Here is a 19,232-nt window from a genome sequence, read left to right on the forward strand (position 1 = left end):
CTTCTGCTGCACGAATCCCAGCGACCGGTTAGGTCCCACAGAATTGGCCTTCTCTGGGTCCCGTTGACCAAACAATGTCATTTGGCGGGACCCAGGGGAAGAGCCTTCTCTGGGGCGGCCCCGACCCTCTGGAACCAGCTCCCCCCGGAGATTAGAATTCCCCCATGTAAACTCCTTAAAACCCACCTCTGCCATCAGCATGGGGGAATTGAGACATCTCCCCCGGGCCTATACAGTTTATGCATGGTATGTTTGTGTGTATGTTTTTGCTTTTTAATAAGTTTTTGGTGATTTTTAAATTATTAGATTTGTTATACATTGTTTTATTGTTGTGAGCCGCCCCGAGTCTACGGAGAGGGGCGGCATCCAAATCTAATAAATAATAATACTAGTAATCATCATCATCTGATTTATTTCTCAGATGCTATTTGGGGCGCTGACAGTCGCCTTTGATCTGATCTAAACGTGGTTCATAAAATCATCTTCCACAATGTACTATCTGTCCATGGCTACTTCAGCTTCAACCGCAACAATACAGGAGCACACCATAGACAGAAAATTAAGGTAAATCGCTCCAAATTTGATTGCAGAAAAGACGCCTTCCACAACAGAGTGATCAATGTCTGGAATGCACTGCCTGACTGGGGTTTCTTCCCCAATCTCCCAAAATTTTAATGTTAGGCTGTCTACAGTCGACCTCTCCCCTTTTCTAAGAGGTCTGTAAGGGATGTGCATAAGTGCACCATTGTGCCTCCTCTCCCTGTCCTACTGTCCCATTGTCCTCATTTAACTGTATTTACTTTGCTTATGTTTATGTTTATGCTGATACCTGCTAATTTGTACGTTTGACAAATAGATGGATGGATGGATGGATGGATGGATGGATAGATAGAAAAATAAAATAAAATAAAATAAAATAAAGACACCCAACCGCTCATTCTTCTGGACTAGAACTGGCCAGGCAATCTAAGATTTCAGGAAGTCTTGTAACCAGGAAGTAAGGGAAGATGGCTACAAATAAAGCCAATATTTATTTATTTATTTATCTATCTATCTATCTATCTATCTATCTATCTATCTATCCATCCACCCACCCATTTATTTATTTATTAGATTTGTATGCCGCCCCTCTCCGTAGACAAATATCTGAATGAAAGGAGTATAAAGAAGCACTACTAAGGGAGGAGATAGAGTTAGAGAAAATAATAAGAGAAAAAAGGCGCCCTCACTGTTAGTGCAGGCAGACGGGTATGCGATCTAAGGATTGACTAAATGGTGGCAGAGTGAATTACAAGTATATGTGAAAGAGATGAAGAATATAGTGCAGAACAGAAGGAAAATTAAGAATACAAGGGTTGGGAAATGAGAAGGAAAATATTATATAAGTGGTATCACACACCTGTTCAACTTGCATACTTTCAGCAGACTGTTAAGAATACTTGTTGGCACGGGTGTCAAGGTAAGGGGGTGTTTATGCATAAGTTTTGGGAATGTCCGCTAGTGCAGAACTTTTGGAAAGAAGTGCAAGAGAACACTAATAGGATGCTAAACATACGATGGACAATTACAAAGGAAATGGCGGTATTAGTCAAAAGGAACGAGATGGGAGAATTTAGAGAAATAAAAGAAGCAGTGATAGAAAGCACTCGGGTGGTAATAATCCTAGGCTGGAAGGATGCGACAAAATGGACAATACAAAACTGGTATGGGTACATGGTGGACCATATTCAATTTGAGATTATGGATAAGAGGATGAATTTGGGCAATGAAACTGATCTGTGGGAATTGATGGGATGATGGGACAAGGTAAGAGGATACGTGGTTAGTAGAATTCAAGACCATGCTATAAAGAATAAATTGGAATCACTTTTTAATATGTAAATAGATATATTGCTCTTGAGTTAAAACGGTATATGCAAAATATGCCCGTTTTGGTGGAGGGGGATGAATGTTGTCAGGTGGCTGGCACTTAGAACACTGGGCACATTGTTATATGTTGTGCATATGCTTTATTGTTATTGTTAAAAAATCAATAAAAATATTTTTTTTTTAAAAACATTTCAGGAAGTCCTCGAGTTACGGCCGTCATGAAGCCTGCTCAATATGATCTTAAGTTGTAAAAGCCATAAAACTGATTTTAACCAAGGTGGTTTTTTGGGGAGGCAGTCGTAAGTGCGCACAACACAGTCATTAAGCAAACCCATGGTGCAATTTTGCCCAAAATTAGAAGTGAGGTCATTGGACCGTGAGAGGAGGCCGTCAGAACTTCAGATTGGATTGTAAGCCTCTTTTTTCCCCCCCAGTTAGGTCGCACCTTTGAATAGTTGCAAAACAACTGGCTGTTAAGCCAAGGACCGCCTGCAACCAGACCTCTAAACCTGGATGGTTTTCTGGTCCTGGTTAAGACTCAACTCGTCCACTTACCAACTGAGGCTTTTACTGGCCGGGATGGCGCCATTTCTGCTTTAGTGCAGTGTGATCCCAGTCGGGTTTAGCAACAATACCGTTTGTTTATTTATTTGGCAAAAGCCTGACAATGTGCCACTGATTTTCCTTTAACCTGGCTTTAGAGCAGAGTTACGTTGCACAAACCCGGCTTCTGTTAATTATTTCCTTCAATGAAACCAACTGAGATTGCAAGGTGAATGTGTTTGTTTCAAACTTGCCTTCCTTTCAGTCAGAGGCAGGAAACTCGGCCCCCTTTATGGCTTTGTAGCCTTCGATGCTCAGAATTCCCGGCTGGCTCAGGAATTCTGGGAGTTGAAGTTCACAAATCGTAAAAGGGCCGTAGTTCCCCAACCCTAATTTAAAGGAATGAAATGTAATTTTCTTTAGAATCTTTTTCAAAGCAAAAGATAATTTTGATGCAGCTCCCTTGAGTTGGAGGGGAACTGGGGGGTGGCTGCTCAGTGGCAAAGATGCTGAGCTTGTCAATCAGAAGTTTGGCAGTTCAGCGGTTTGAATCCCTAGAGCCGCATAATGGAGTAAGCGACTGTTATTTGTCCCAGCTCCTGCCAGCCTAGTAGTTTGAAAGCATGTAAAAAATGCAAGTAGAAAAATAGGGACCATCTTTGGTGGGAAGGAAACAGCGTTCTGTGAGTCTTTGGTGTTTAGTCCACATGACCACACAGACGTCTTCGGACAGCGCTTTGAAATGGAGATGAGCATCGCCTCCTAGAGTCGGGAACGCCTAACACTCATGTGTGGGGAAACCTTTCATTTTACCTTATGGTTGAGAGACTAATTCTGTCTTTCACTGCTTAGCTGTTTATCATCTCTCTGGCTCCTTACATTTCCAAGGAGCTACATCAAGAGGAAATTCTCGTAGTGGTTTTTTAGATTTCCGAAATGCCAGCAGCCAAGATGGTTACAAACAGTGGGAAAATAGCTGAAAACAGCAGCCAAAACAAAAGTCTTCATTTCCTTAAGTTTATTGGACAACCATTTAAGTGATTAACAGAGGGATACAATCCGGATCAAGGGAGGTGCTAATACCACACTATAAAGCCTTAGTAAGAAGACCACACCCAGAACACTGAGTCCAGTTTTGGTCCCCCCTCTATAAAAAGATGTTGAGACTCTTGAAAGAGTTTAGAGAAGAGCAACTAGGATGATGAGGGGACTGGAGGCTAAAACAGAGGAAGAACGGTTACAGGAATTGGGCCTAGTGAAGAGAAGGATCAGGGGAGACACAATAGCAGTGTTCCAATATTTGAGGGGCTGCCACAGAGAGCAGCAGGGGGTCAAGCTCTTCTCCAAAGCACCTGAAGGCCAGACAAGGAATAGTGGATGAAATTGAACAAGGGGAGCTTCAACCTGGACCTAGGATGGAACTTTATGGCAGTGAGAACAATCAAACCCTGGAACCAAAGTTGCCTTCGGAAGCCGTGGCAGCTTCATCACTCGATGAAGCCACGTTCAGCTCACCTGTAAGATTGGAGTCCAGCAGGTCTTTCTTGGTTTCTAGCAGGACCTCAGGGAGGCGTGAGAGGGGGACACACACATCTGTGGAGTAGCCCTGTGGGAAGGGAGGGAGGGGAAAATGTTATTCATTGCACGTTTGAGCCTCTAGTCCCCTAATCTTCTTTGTTCTTCTTCTCTGCACTTTTTCTAGTCTCAACTTCTTTTTCTAGAGTGGTGTTAGTACCTCCCTTAATCTTGATTGGATCCCTCTGTTAATGCTGTTTAGGATTGCATTGGCTTTTTAGGCTGCTGCCACACACTGCTGGCTCCTATTTAATTGGTTGTCCACTAAGACTCCAAGATCCCTCTCACAGTTCCTGCTATTAAGCCTGTTTTTTCACAATCTACATGTGGGCATTCGGTTTTCCTGGCCTAAGTGTCAGGTTCTGGAACACTAGAGACCCACATCATCAACCAGTTTTGAAACTCAGAACTGGGATCAAGGGAATTGCAAGGCAAGGAGATCGCTCTAGATCACTCAGAAAAGTGAGCCAAACTGCAAAAGAGGGGGGGACTGTTCTTTGAAGACAACCTGGCTGCTCTCCAGCTCACCTTTTTCCCAGGACGAAGAGCCAAAGCTGCATACCAAGCGTTGTGTCGAGCTGCCCAGAGCTGTCTGCGGGCCTCCAGTTCCTGGGCCCAAGCAAAGTCCGAGCCCCCATTGGACTGCACAATGGCCTCTGCAGAGGGAGACGGGCATTAAACCCACTTCGGTCTGACTGATGCTGGTCTATAGGGTGATTCCGCCCTGATCTACGGAATCAGACAGGCAGCCCTCGACTTATGACCGTTTAATTTAGTGACCGTTCAGAGTCACAACGGCACTGCAAAAAGTGGCTTGTGAGCTTGATGGCTGTTCTGGGCCATGCAGGAGGGTCCCAGGATCAAAGTTTGGATGCTCAGCAAATGGCGTAGGACAGGGAGGGCGGACTTTCCTTGGTCCGCATGCCAAAAGGGGGCGTGGGGGGGTGCTAGCTTGTGTGTGAGTGCCCTCCCCCTCCCCTCCCCCTGTGCATGCACACAATCCCCCCCCCCTCCCCACGCATGCATGCCGGCCTCTGTGAAGCCCAGGACATGAAAAGGAAATGACATACAGGACGACCTACACAGAAGCACCTGGGTCCCTCCATCGCCCAGCCCCACGCAGAACGAGTACACCCCCTCGCTAAGCCCACCCCCATAAGGGCGAACCTATGGCACAGGTGGCACATGGAGCCACATCGGAGGGCACATGAGGCCTTGCCCTATGACAGCTCCAGCACCCATGCACGCACTAGCCAGCTGGTTTTCAGCCTTGGGGAAGGTCCTTTCGCCCTCCGGAGGCTGCAGGGAAACTTCCCAAACTCTCCAGAGTGCAAAAAACAGCCCAATGGGAAAAATGGAAGTTTGGAAAAATGGACCTCCGATTTGCCCGTTAGGCTGTTTTTTGCACTCCAGGGCTTCAGGAAGCTTCCCTGAAGGCTTCAGAGCGCAAACGACACCATACCAGACAAACCGGAAGTCCATTTTTCCAAACTTCCAGTTTGCCCATTTGGCTGTTTTTTCACCCTCCCAGGCTTCAGTGAGGCCTCTGCACATGCGCGGGGATGGGAGGATTGTGAGCACATGGATAGGGGCACGTGTAGGGGACATGTGTAGATGCGGGCACATGCGCTTGTGCTAGCACACGCACACACCCTCTTTTGGCCTGCAACCCCAAAAAGGTTCGCCCTGACTGGCCTACACCAACCAAAGGGAAGAGTTTCATGTGCTGCACAGACCAAGCCCCCTCCGCCTCCCCCCCTCCCAGGCCCCTATACATGGGACGTACCTGTGGCCCCTACTTGCTCCTCCACACTCTGCTGTGTGCCGTGAAACTCCAGGAAGAGGGTGGGCAGCTCTGCGCAGCTCAGGCCACTGTAGCGGTTACAGGCGCCCACCATCACCTCGTCCAGGAACTCTGCGGGGGAAGGAGGCTCCAAAATAGGAGAGGGCCCAGCCAACCTGGCCTACCGAAGGCCGGAAGCCAGTTTTTGAATTCCACAGTCCGGGGAGTCCTCGACCTATGACCGAACGGAGTCTACCCATTACCATTGCCAGTTTTTGATGGTTTTAAAGTCGGTTGCGTGACCAGACCTGGTTTTATGGCATTGGTTGAGTCAGCATGGTCATTCATCGTGGTGGGTTACATGACGGGATGCGTCAAGTGAGCATAACTGCCGGCTGGTTGTTAGATTTCTGAATCTGAGGTCATATGACAGTCAAAGGGAATGGCCATCAGAACTTCGGGGTGGGATTGTAAATCCTTTTGGGGGTCTATCATAGCTTCAAAGGGTCACTAAAGTGCCCAGTTGTAAGTAAAGCACTACCTGTATCTAAAGTACGAGGATAATCGGGAAAGGAAGGTTACAAGGACTGTTTGCAGGGGAAGTTGGCATTACTGTTGTGTAGCGGGAAGCCAGTGGAAGAGAACGAGCAGTGCCAGTGGTCAGTAGGTCATTGACTGGCATTGTGGGGAGGGTTAGAGATGTGCGTCCCCATTCCATTTCCCTCCAAGGGCGAAGTGTGTGCTACCTGAATGCTAAAGATGTGAATGCTGCTGCGATAGGTGACCAAGATTTGTGTGCGATGGGTGTGCGAGATTTTTCTTTTTGATTGCTGAGTTTTGAATTTTTTGGCTGTAGGAGACTGGGCATGGCGCCACTGCACTGATTGACATTTGCTCTCTGGAGTAGGGTGACAAGCCCAAGTTCCATCTCCTGTTGCTATACAGTTGACAAAAGCCTGGTCTTCAATCTCAAAACGATCAAGAAATTCTTGGGTGGCCCTGACTCTGTCAATTTTGTGTGCTTCAGTCAGCATCTTGGTCACCCATCGCAGCAGTGTTCATATCTAAGCGCTAGTGTTACTGCCCTTCCTTCCTTCCTTCTTTCCACAGTTGAAGCCTCACCGGCTCAAAGTTGACTCAGCCTTCCATCCTTCTGAGATGGGTAAACTGAGGTCTCAGATTGTTGGAGGCAATATGCTGACTGGGTAACCTGCTTAGAGAGGCTGTAAAAGCACTGTGAAGTGGTATGTAAGTCTAAGTGCTGTTGCCCTTCCATGCATCCACCCATGATGCACAGTGGTTAGAATGCAGCATTGCAGGCTGACTCTGCCCATTGTTAGGTGTTCGATACTAACTGGCTCAAGGTGGACTCAGCCTTCCATCCTTCCCAGGTGGGTAAACTGAGCACCCAGATTGTTTGGAGGGGGGGCAAGAGGCCGGCTCTGCAAACTGTTTAGAGGGGGCTGTAGAGGACCTTCCCCACGAACATCTGGGGTCCTGACTCCTAACTCACCGATGCGGGCAATGGGGATCCCGGCTTGGAGAACCTGCACAGTGCTGTCCACAGCGGCCTGGATGTTGGGGAAGGCACAGATGGCCGCCAGCGTGGCCTCAGGGATTCCGTGGAGTCTCAGCGTGGCCTGGGTGATGAGCCCCAGGGTCCCTTCCGAGCCCACAAACAGCCCCGTTAGGTGGTACCCAGCAGCACTCTTCCTGCAGAGGAGAGAATGCACCTGGTGAGGTCAGAGGTTGGCATTCAGCTTTCCATTGGTGAGGGGCCACGGGCTGGGGGACCACAACTCATTCCGCTTCCTTGGCCTCCAAAAGGGAAACGGGCCGTATCAGCAACTGACCCAAATTCAACCAGTTGGTTCTTAAGACTAGAACTCAGAGTCTCCCGGTTTCTAGAGTGTGGCCTTAAATCCTCATCCAAACTGGCCTGAACCTTCCTAAGCACACTGCAGTGCGCTCGCTGCCGGTGGGGAAGGCGGGCATCCCAGAAGGGGCTCTACCAGAGACTTCTGCCAGAAGAGTTCCCCGCCTGCCCCCCACCCACCCGAGCCCCCAAGGGGAAGAGGGAGGGAGGGGAGGGGGTACCTGGGCCGCCGGTTCTGTCCGGCTGTGTGCAGGACTCTCCCATCCGGCAGGACCACCTGTAAGTTGAGGACATTCTCGCGCATGGTGCCATAGCGCACCGCGTTCGTCCCGGAGGCTGCAGTGGCCACCATGCCACAGAGCGAGGCGTTGGCCCCGGGGTCTGAGGAGGAAAGGAAGAGGCAAGGGAGAGGAGAACCGAAGCCCCTCACCCACTGCCCAACCACTGCAGGAGCCTTAGGCCAAGATCAAAGCAGGTTCTAAGACCACTCCAGAAAGCCATAGTAAGAAGACCACACCTAGAGTCCTGCATCCAGTTTTGGTCCCCACACTACAAAAAAGAGGTTGAGACTCTAGAAAAAGTGCAGAGAAGAACAACAAAGAAGATTGGGGGATTTGGAGGCTCAAACAAACGAACAGTTGCAGGAACTGGGCCTGGCTAGACTAGTGAAGAGAAGGACCAGCGGAGACAGAACAGCAGTCTTCCAATATTGGAAGGGGCTGCCACAGAGAGGAGGAGGTCAGGCTGTTTCCCAAAGCATCCAAAGGCCAGACAAGCAATAATGGATGGAAACTGACAAGGGGAGATTCAACAATCAATCAATGGAACAGAAGTTGCCTTCAGAAGTTATGGGAGCTTCATGACTGGAGACTTTCAAGAGGAGACTGGACTGCCATCTGTCTCAAATGGGGAGGGAAAGTGGTTCTCAACCTGGGGGTCGGGAGCCCTTTGGGGGTCGAACGGACGTTTCACAGGGGTCGCGTTAGTCCATGGGGGAAAAGTGAAATTTCCCATGATGTTAGGAACTAAAGCTTCTATTCTGGCTCCTTGGAACATATTTTTACAATCTGACCAATCAGGCGTTTACAGTGGGGGTTTCCCTCTGACGTCCTGCCAATCAGCTTAAAGTTGTGTTGGGAGATTGGCGCTGGGCTTATGGTTGGGGGTCATCCCAAAATGAGGAACTGTATTAAGGGGTCACAGCATTAGAAAGGTTGTCCCCACTGGTGTAGGGACTCCTGCTTGAGGGGAGGATTGGACTAGATGACCTACAAGGTCCCTTCCAACTCTTTTAATCTGAGTATTCGGTATATTCTCTAACTGTGAGCAGATCTGTGCAGAGTTTGAAAGTCAACAATGGAGAAACCTGCTGTTGATCGACAAACTGTGTACAATTCAAGTATGGCTGCATCCGCTCTCTTGCCAGGGCATCCCCAGGAAGTGGACAACCAAGTCAAGATGGCAACAGCATCAACATTTTTTAAAATCTAGGTGTTTCTGCATAACTGCAACATGCATGAAAAATAAGAGCTCCAATAGTCATCTTAACTTTTTTGACCATGTACATAGTTCTGGACTTACAATTGTCATTGAGTCTGCCCGTTATGGTTAGAAGCCATGATGGTCATACAGTAGTCAATTTTACAACCCTTTATTTTACAAAATAATCACTTACTCAAAGGCAACAATCTAGAGTGTCCCTTGCTACTTTCACAGCCTAAGTGAACATCCCAAAATGCTCCATTCCACATAACAGTCTTAACCCTCCTTCCGGCAGACTACCAAACAAAATCTGACAAAACATTCGGTTTCAAGCATTATTCCATTTATTTTTCTAGAGCAGGGGTCCCCAAACTTGGCAACTTTAAGACTTTTGAATTTCAACTCCCAGAATTCTCCAGCCAGCTATGCAGACCTCTGTTCTAGAGAATACTATGGCCATTTGGAAAGGAGGGGGAGGCAGAAACCCAGATCACATAGAATCAATTCCAGATCTGATCTCCTAATACTTTTCCTCGACACTTTGTAGCAGAATCGCTGGCTTTGGGGTTTTTAAAGGCTTTTGGGAAGAACACAGAAGCTTACCAAAGAGGACACCCTGCATTTTCTTTCAACATCTTCCGGTGCAAATTGGGTGCTCTGTGGTGCAGCTCCATTTACTCTACCCCACTACGTCCCCACCCTGGAAGCATCTATTTCCTCACGCTAGACCAATGCAATACACTTTGTATGTCATAACAAGCAAATCTGCATCCATTGGCTACACCATTGTGTCTCTTTCCTGAATGGGTATTGCCCATGGTGGAACGAAGATGAAAAGGGCAGAATTAGACAACAAAAATTGGGCAAATGAACTTGGATTGGTTTTGGTAGAAACAAGGGATGGATTTCTCCAAGAGGACCTAACTTTGTGGTCTTTGGAGCCAACCGAGGAACAAGAGGAAAAACTACAGGCAGCTGATAAAACAAACAAAACAACCCAGAAGGGCCTAGAATGGCAAAATGGCCATGTGTAAGATTTAGTATATGTTCAACTCATTGCACATTCAAAAAAGATAAAATATGAAGTGACAGATTATTAGATAGATGTTCATGTGGTTGAAGCACAGAAAAACATAGCTTTGTGTGTACATCTGGATGTCCTCCTGGTGTTGTGATGGTCAGATTGGGCTCACAATTTAGGAGCAGACTGAGTTCACTTTCAAAGAATTCCTAAAAGTTGCACCTGGAGGAGGCAGGACTGGAGTAATACTGGCCTCGTTACCTAGTTTATTTTCCTAAGTACCAGGCCTTGATTACTTTTATAATGAGCTCCGGGCAGTATACTCTCCCCCCCCTCCGAATGATCTTTTGAGGTGGGGCTGAGAAGGAGTGACTGGCCCCAAGTGATGCTAAGAGGGGAATTAGAAATACAGTCTGCTGGTTTCAAAGCCAACATTTGAAACTTAGACCAGATGGATGGTCTACCACGTCAGTTGACTCTAACCTCACTGAGAAATGGGATTTAGAACTTGGAACCCAGGGATGAAGGCAGTTGGAGGAGGGGGCTTCCTATTGGTCCACTTGAGTAGCCCCCACATGTCAGGTTTCAGTTGTTACTAAGGGAACGGAGCAGTTTGAATTTAGCCAAAGAGAAGAGCAGACCTACTTTATATGTAGCTCTTCATTAGCTAGTCTAATTCAAGGTTTCAGGTCAATTCTGCCTTCCTGTATTGGAAAGGCTAGCAAAGAAATTTCTTTTTATTAGTTTCCTTGTTTTTTGAAATAGTAGGAAGTTATAGGTATATAGGTAGAGGGTTATAGGTATATAGATAGAGGGAATTTGGGGTTGGGTGGGTGGATAGTTAGGTTCATCTCAAGGGGCTGAGGTCTTGAATAGGTTGACAAAGTTCTTGTTATTTGTTTTCTTGTTTTGAAATAGTAAGCAGTACAAATTATAGGTAGAGGGAATTTGGGGCTTGGTGGCAGTGGAGGGTGAGTAGTTAGATTAGGAAGATAATCCAAGGTTCATCGAAAGTAAAGCCAAGAAATTAACGAAAAGCTCAGGATGTTCAAAATACCGAAGGTTCAGGAAAGCAAAGCAAAGGTAAACAGTCAGACAAAATCTTAGAACAGGGGTGGGCAATTAATTTTGCCATGGGGCCGCATGAGAAATTGGGATTGTTTTAGCCAGATGGACTAATATAATTAACTCAGTTCTACCCTATACTGTATATATGCTATTTCTGTAAAAGAAAGAAAGAAAGGAAGGAAGGAAGGAAGGAAGGAAGGAAGGAAAGAAAGAAAGAAAGAAAAAGAAAGAAAGAAAGAAAGAAAAGCAAGCAAGCAAGCAAGCACCTTTGGGGCAACCATGACATTGAATACCTGAGTCTACAGAACCTTAGGGTTAAGTAACCCAACCCTTGGGCGAGCGTCATCTGCAGAGACCTGCGCCCCTATTCCAACGTTCGTGTGTGCCTATGCGCCAAAAAGTCCTCCTGCTCTTGGCCACCTTTTCACCTCTCCATATGGTTCCTCCCGCAACTTCCCGCTTTGAAGAGAAGGGATCGGTCAGCGATTAAGTCTACCCGGGGGAGGAGGGGGAATCAACGCCATGGCAGAGCCGTGGATGAAATGGAACAGATAACTACTGGTGTAGGCATGGTGGCTGATTTTCATCAAAATCGTGCTGATTTTAACCAAGGTTCACATATCTGTGTTAGTAACATGGCCGTGTGTGTTTATGTGAAAAATTGAACCTTGGTTAAAATCAACTCCATATTATGGCTAGAACATTCATTCAAGAACTTCATTCTTTAGGCACTTGGGCTGTCCTTGTTAGAACTAGGAAGCTAAGAAGGATTGGATAGGGTTACCTATGTGGAAGAGCATCAGGGACTCCACAGATTGTGGTCTTGACTGAGAAATCTAAGAAAAATCTCAGAAGATGACAAAGCAAATAGCCAATTGTGAGACTTTGTAACAACCTTGCTTGCACACAATTTGCAACTGGCTATCACTGAGCATGTATTGAGTGATGCTTTATCTTGCTTCCCGGGCTCTTAAAATTATTTAGTTCTCCCCAACTGTATCTCGAATATTACAAATTTCCTGACTTTGGATAATGTTATTTTGATATTGCCCACCACTGAGAAACCAGGAAACTGCATAGGAAGATAAAATATCCATGCACCTGAGCTTCAAATTTGTTTTCAGGGACATTTCTCATTCTTCGGTGATCATTGCACAAGTGATCCCAAGGCGGAAGAAAGTAGTGGGGTTGGCACATTTTTTAAAAACCCAAAAGCTTTTCCCACTCAACATAGGAAGAAAAGGTTGGAGTGAGTTTTGAGAGTTGCTTAACTATCTTTCAAAAATGTCCACCAGTGAGAGGCCTGTGAATGGCGGGAGCTTTCCTGCTAAAGAGGGATGCAAAAGGGTTCGTGATCGTTTTTATGTCCAATATTTTACATCTCTGACATTCAGAATAGAAAGACAAAAAGCATCTATAATAATAATAATAATAATAATAATAATAATAATAATAATAATAATAATAATGATGACAATAATAAAAATAATAAAAATAATAATAATAATAATAATAATAATAATAATAATAATAATAATAATAATAATAAATTACATCTCTTTTAGAAAGTGAAATGCATATTTCTTGGTTTTATTCATGAGAGGGATGTCTAATTCCATTCGTTTAGGGCAGTGATGGTGAACCTTTTTCTCCTTGGGTGCCGAAAGAGGGAGCATGCATGCTATCGCTTATGCGTGAGTGCCCACACCCATAATTCAATACACGGGGAGGGCAAAACAGCTTCTCCTGCCCCCCAGAGGCCCTGTGGAGGCCGTAAACGGCCTGAGTCCCAACTTCTGGTGGTCGCAGTAGCCTCTTGCTTCATCCTCCCCAGGCTCTTTGTAGCCAAAGGAGGGTAAAAACGTCCTCATCCATCCCCCCGGGGCCTCTCGGGAAGCCAAATATGCCCTCCCAGAGCCTCTGTGTGAGCCAAATATCAGCTGGCTGGCACATACATGCACAATGGAGCTGAGCTAGGGCAATGGCTCGTGTGCCAACAGATATGCCATCACTGGTTTAGGGAGTCTCATTATCACAAAAATGGGCCGCGATGGCTCAGTGGTTAAAGACGCTGGGTTTGTCAGCTGGACAGCTGACAGCTTGGGTTCGAGACCCACATAGCACCTAATGGGAGAGCTCCCGTTACTTGCCTCAGCTCCTCTGCTCACCAAGCAGTTCGAAAGCATGCAAATGTGAGTAGATGAGTAAGTACCACTCTGGTGAGAAGGTGCCTCTGACATATAGCCAGGCAGGCCACACGTGCACAGACATTGTTTTCGGACAATGCTGCCTCCCTCGGTTAAAAAGGGAGATGAGCATCTCCCCTTTAGAGTCGGTCCCGACAGAACAGAGTAAATCTTGTGCTGCAGTTAATTATCATAAAGATGGAGAGCCCTGTTTGAAGGGGCAAAGGAATCGCCTGGAAATTCCAGGCAGCAAAATGTAAGTTTCTCACCACCCTTGTTTTTTATTTTGGTCTTTTCCTTCCGTTTCCTTATTGACATATCTGTGACTTTCCAGCCTGTGCTGTTTCATGAGGGATGCTGTCTCCTCTTGTCTTTTTACAGCCCAAAGGTGCCGAGGAAAAACCGGTTCCCATGGAGGAAGAGGATGAACTGGACCAAGCTACATTCAGCATTGTGAGTCTTCTCTAGGCACAAAAAGGGGGGGGGGGAATCAAAGAGGGCTGGTCATCCACCCTACAAAATTTCCCTTTGACTCATGAGAGCAGCAGCTATTTAATTACAAAATCTGCTTACGTCTTCTTTGCGAAGTTTCAGTGAAATATAAAGGAGAAACTTAACAAACCCCAAAAGATTGAAAAATAGGGAATGGGGGTCAAAGGGGGCAAAGCGGAAAAATGAGAAGAAGAAGAAGAAGAAGAAGAAGCAGAAGAAGAAGAAGAAGAAGAAGAAGAAGAAGAAGAAGAAGAAGAAGAAGAAGAAGAAGAAGAAGAAGAAGAAGAAGAAGAGGGGAAGGATACAAAAAAGGACTTCAGACTTTCTTTAGGACAGAACCAAATAAAACAGGAAGACGTACGATTACAATTGACCCCAGAATTTATGTTTGTTAAGTGGGAAATTAGCCAAGTGAGTTTTGCCCCCATTTTACGACCTTTCTTGCTACAGTTGCTAAGTGAATCGCTGCAGTTAGAAACGTGGTTGTTAAGGGAACCGCAATGACCACAGGACTCTCCTACCGCCATCAATAGGAAGTGGTTGCCAAGCGTCCGAATGTAGATCGCAGGACCCTCTGGATGCTGAGGAGGGTCATCGGTCCTTAGTTGAGAAAGCTGACATGCTGCCGAGCCAAACACCGGTCCTTGGCGTTTCCATCTCGACAGACAGTGACTTTTCCCACCACCAGTTTATCTCTCAAACAGGAGAATCAGAGATTGGCTGAGAGGTGATTGGAAAAGGAGATTCTCCCTGCAAGGAGGAACCTTCCACTCAAAGGTTGTCCTCTCTGCAGCATGTTTGGCTTGTCTCGGGAACAAAGAAACTCTGGTGGCTGCCATCTTAGAAGGGGGCCCACAGCAGATCCCCTCCCCCAAATTCAAGGCCCCCCCCAGCCTCCAAAGGTTTTCCTAAGTCAGGGTCTCTCTTCACTCGGCCTTTCTTCTGATGTGCGATTAATGCAGAACTTTGTTTTTTCTGTCCTCCAAGTGCAAAAAGCTGATGAAGCCGGTGAAAAAGTCACTGAAGAAGTTGGACAAACCAGACAAAGGACTTTCGGACCAAGAGCTGCTGGAGCAAACCCGGACTTGCCTACTTAATATCGGGGACCACATTATGGAGTGTGTGAAAATCCATAGTGAACCAGATGTTTTGGACACATGGAAAACGTGAGCCCCTCCCTCCCTCTCTCATGTTGCAGTCAAACCTAGGGGTCAGGAGTCTTTTTGAGTTTGAAGGTATAGGGAAGAAGAGGCTGAACCTGGGGATGGAATTAAAAGAGGAATCAGCCTAGAATCTCTACATAGCCACAAACAAACTATGTCCAATTCCTGCTGAAATGCCACAAAGGAGATGCAGTCTCCAATTGTGTTGAATTCCTGTAAATCCACATTTTAGTCCAAACTGCCAGAAAACCACGGTACAGGCATCGGCAGTAGTTAAGAGAAGTGGCAGACTGGTTCATGCCATGCTTAGACCAAGATCTGCAGACTTTGGGAATCTTCGTGACTCAAGTTTGAAGCAAGACATTTTAGGAAGTAGAGGGAGTGTAAGAGGGGATTTTTGGCCCCAGAATAAAATACCCCTCCATCCTTGTTTGTTTGGGGCATCACTTTTCCCCGGCATGAAAAGTTTGGGCTTTTGACCCAGTTCCTGTAGAGAAAATTTAAATGTATGTCTCTCTCCTTTCAGGAATCTATGGACTTATGTTTCGAAGTTTATCGAATTTAACACCCAGAAATTGTACAAATTATACAAAAAGGCAAGCAGAAAGCGAGACCGGGAGCAGGAGGTAAGAACAGAGGCGTGTGTTTGTGTATGTTTGTGTTGTGCGGTAGAATGGAAGGGATCACAAATAGAGAAGGAAGGAAGGGGAACATCTTGCGCGGAAGAAAACCCCAGCAACTAGAGGAATTCTGCCTGAGACTTTTAGGTGGGATTGTGCTCTTTTCCTTGTCTTTCTCTTTTCTTTCTCTTCATCAAACCTTGATAGTGAAGACATCTTTGGTCACAAAGGAAGAGGTGGAGGATGGAAAACCTATTCTTTCTGTTTGTGTCTTTAATCCGTCCCTCTAGAAGAGGCCCTCTCCAGCTCAATCCCTCCTCCCCAGCCCCTGGTTTATAAGACCCCAACCATTGTTACTGCTGGCCTTTTGAGTTCTCTGACTCTTTCTGCTCGGCAGGAACCGAAGAAGAAGCAGCAGAAGGAGGAAGAGGAAGAAACGCAGCTTCACCCGGAAATTCCAGGGCCCAGCAAAGCTAGTGCCAGGTCTCTTGGCACCCTTCACCCCCTTCGCCCAAAGCCGCAGCCGCCAGGTCCTCCTCACTCAGCCAGGATGCACGGAGATGCCTACAGACAGTACAACCAGCCACCTGGGGAACATTTCAGCCACACAGGTGAGAGGTTTTCAGTCTGGTGCCTCTTTGGTGGGCATTCTCATTCCTTTCGCACACCTTGTCCTTGGATCGTTCAACCGTTGTCTCTGGTTGGCCTTCTGCTTCCTGTCGTCCCCCTTCCTGTATCCCTCCATCCCCCTCCCCAGATTTCATGGGAGGCTGCCATCAAAGCGAAGCAGGGCAGAAGTGGTGTGATGGCAGATCTGACAAGAGACCTTCTGCTCTGCCCTTTTTCCTGATGCCCCATCTTGCTTTTTGAGATGGGGAAGCTGGCAGTGCCTGACCATCCTTGGTCTCCTTGCTGGAGCCACATGGACCACATGGTTCAAGGGCCTCCCAGTTTAACTCTGTTGGAGTAATGTTTTGCAGAAGCTAGCCCACCCAGATAGCCAAAGCAGTTCGCCAGCCTGCCTCAGACCAGGATATTTGGAATTGTAATCTTGAAGATAATTGAAGACAAGTTTCTTAAGAAAATATTCACTTCTTTCTTAGCAAACCTACACTATTTACACTGTAGCTATCTCTCTCTAGAAGTTACGATACAAAATATTCACAATGTTCTACCTACTATTCTCAGTTACAATACTCAGCTACAAGTCTTCAGCCACGATATTCTTCAGCCACCACAAGCCACACTAAACCACAAACCACTCTATCTTCAAAAGCCACACATTAGTCAACCAATCAGATTACATTACAATCTGCACATTCATCATGACAACAGTTTTACATTGTTTAATCCTCCGAGTCCTTGGAGAGGGGCGGCATACAAATCTAATTAATAAATTAATTAATAATAAATAAATAAAATCATTACAATGATTACAATTCTTCTCTCTGCAATTTGGAATATTACGTCAGGTAGGGCCCGATCCTGACCAACTCTGGATGGGCTGTTCCTGCTATGGAGACTTTGATGGCTCTGTTATTGTTTCCCCTCCTCCTTTTTCTTATTTTCTTCAAAAAGAGACAATAAAAACCAGAGGAATAGTAGACAAAGGGAGAAGTACAGATTACAAAGTCCACGTGGGCTTCTTGGGAAAGACTGCTAGCTTCTTCCCCTTCCTTGTCTTGCAGGACGAAGGGAATGGCATCCAAACCCCCAATTTAATCCCAGTTGGAATGACTATTCAGTGCAGGGCAGGAACCGACACTACCCGCACGAGCGTCGCTGGCAGGAAGATTCCCGGAATGTGGCACAACGGGAGCAGCACTGGAGCTCAAGACATGCTGGAAATAACCAGCCTAGCACCGGCGTGCCTCAAAAACACCACAATGAGGAGTACGGCAGAGCGTGCTGTTACCAGGGACCTGGGGAATACAGGTGAGGGGCTAAGCAGGCCATTCGGCTAGTCCATGTGGCATCTGCAGGAGTCAGCATGCCAAAAGCAAGGAATGGTGGTTGTCACAAAGATCATGGAAGGGAGATTGCAGGGACTACTAGAACTGTAGGGTTGGGTTAGGCTCTCCCTACCCTCTTACAACAGCAATACTCCAAAGGGTATTCTTTGAGTACCAGGAATAGTTGTGGGAGGTAAATATGTCTAGCCCAGTGATGCTGAACCTATGGCAGGGGTGCCACAGATGGCACGTGGAGCCATATCTATTGGCATGAGAGCCGTTGCCCTAGCTCAGCTCCAATGTGCATGTGTGCACCGGACAGCTGATTTTTGACTTACACAGAGTCTCTGGGAGGGCGTTTTTGGTTTCCAGAGGGATGGGGAAGACCTTTTTACCCTGCCTTGGATCCAGGGATGCCTTTGGAACCTGGGGAGGATGAAACACGAGCCTACTGGGCCCACCAGAAGTTGGGAAACAGGCCGTTTCCAGCCTCCAGAGGGCCACCAATGGGCAGGAGAAGCTGTTTTCGCCCTCTCCAGGCATTGAATTATAGGTGTGGGCATTCATGCGTGTGTGATTGTGCATGCACACTCTCTTTTGGCACTCGGGGGGAAAAAAGGTTCACCATCACTGGTCTAGCCTATGGATGTGGCTCATTAAAAGAGATCCAGCTTAGAAATAAGGAGAAATTTCCTGACAGCGAAAGCAATTAAGCAGTCAAATAACTTGCCCGCTGGAGTTATGGGTGCTCCATCGGTAGAGGCTTTGAAAAATAAGATGAACAACCATTTGACTGGAATGGTATAAGGCTTCTGCCTTGACCAGGGGTTGGACCAGAAGATCTCTAAGGTCCTTTCAACCCTATGAATCTATGATGTCTCACAACCTTTCTTTCTCCAGGACAGAGTTGCTCTTCATTTTTTCTTAACAATCTTGCATATTCCTTCATCGGAGGGATCTCTGCACCACTCAGCCACCTTCTAGGTGTGCTTTGTGAGTGTTGCCCCTTCTTTGTAAGCATGTGTGATATCATGACCCACAATACAAAGTGTGTAGGCTTGTGCTCCAACTCTGCCATTCTCCATCTTCTTTCCTTCCTCTGGTATCTAGATACTGCTGAAGTGGGCTGATAGTCTTATAAGCATGTCTGATAGTCTTCCATTCCTTTGGCACCAGAGGGAGTGAAGCATCCCAAGATCTAGATAGGGTCATTTGCCTCTTCTGTTGAACTGAATGCTTTGAATTCTTCTTCTTTCTCCTCTAGATACCATTATGAACCAAAAAGGCAAAGATTGGGTGAATTCCGTGCCCAGAGTTACCAAGATTATCGGAGGACGTCCAATTATTGAGCTCCCCCAGGTTATCGTGGCCAAGGGACATCCGGCCATTACCGACCTTTCCATCAAGGGCAACCACCATGTCTGTATTAAATTTTTAAGCTGCTTTATTTCAGATTGTTGTAGATTAAAAAATGAGTTTTTTCAACAATTGGAATTTCTGTGTCTCTTTCCACCCCACTCCATCCAGCAGTGGTCCCTGAGGTAGCTGATGCTTTTTGGTTTGTATTCTCTCCCTTCAACCCAGTCCTAGTTTGGGACACGG

The 19,232-nt window shown here is 46.5% G+C and overlaps 2 protein-coding genes across 4 annotated transcripts in view; one reads left to right on the plus strand and one right to left on the minus strand.

Annotated features, from left to right (window-relative positions):
- The window catches only part of LDHD (lactate dehydrogenase D), a 47,341-nt gene that overhangs the window by 2,379 nt on the left and 25,730 nt on the right, over positions 1-19,232 (minus strand). For 2 of the 3 annotated variants that reach the window (XM_070760689.1, XM_070760692.1), the window contains exons 5-9: positions 7,868-8,027; positions 7,284-7,483; positions 5,774-5,902; positions 4,516-4,643; positions 3,928-4,018 (exon numbers count right to left, since the gene is read on the minus strand). In XM_070760689.1, coding sequence (XP_070616790.1) covers positions 3,928-4,018; positions 4,516-4,643; positions 5,774-5,902; positions 7,284-7,483; positions 7,868-8,027 — 708 coding nt within the window. The remainder of the gene's footprint in view (positions 1-3,927; positions 4,019-4,515; positions 4,644-5,773; positions 5,903-7,283; positions 7,484-7,867; positions 8,028-19,232) is intronic. The other variant, XM_070760691.1, reaches the window with a different exon arrangement.
- Positions 443-19,067, plus strand: LOC139172041 (chromodomain-helicase-DNA-binding protein 2-like). Its single transcript, XM_070760694.1, has 6 exons — positions 443-564; positions 13,785-13,856; positions 15,585-15,684; positions 16,076-16,289; positions 17,367-17,613; positions 18,895-19,067. Exons 1-6 carry the CDS (start codon positions 491-493, stop codon positions 18,977-18,979), a joined length of 792 nt encoding a protein of 263 aa, XP_070616795.1. The 5' UTR covers positions 443-490; the 3' UTR covers positions 18,980-19,067.

The sequence above is a fragment of the Erythrolamprus reginae genome, chromosome 9, assembly GCF_031021105.1.
Source record: "Erythrolamprus reginae isolate rEryReg1 chromosome 9, rEryReg1.hap1, whole genome shotgun sequence".
Lineage (NCBI taxonomy): Eukaryota > Metazoa > Chordata > Lepidosauria > Squamata > Dipsadidae > Erythrolamprus > Erythrolamprus reginae.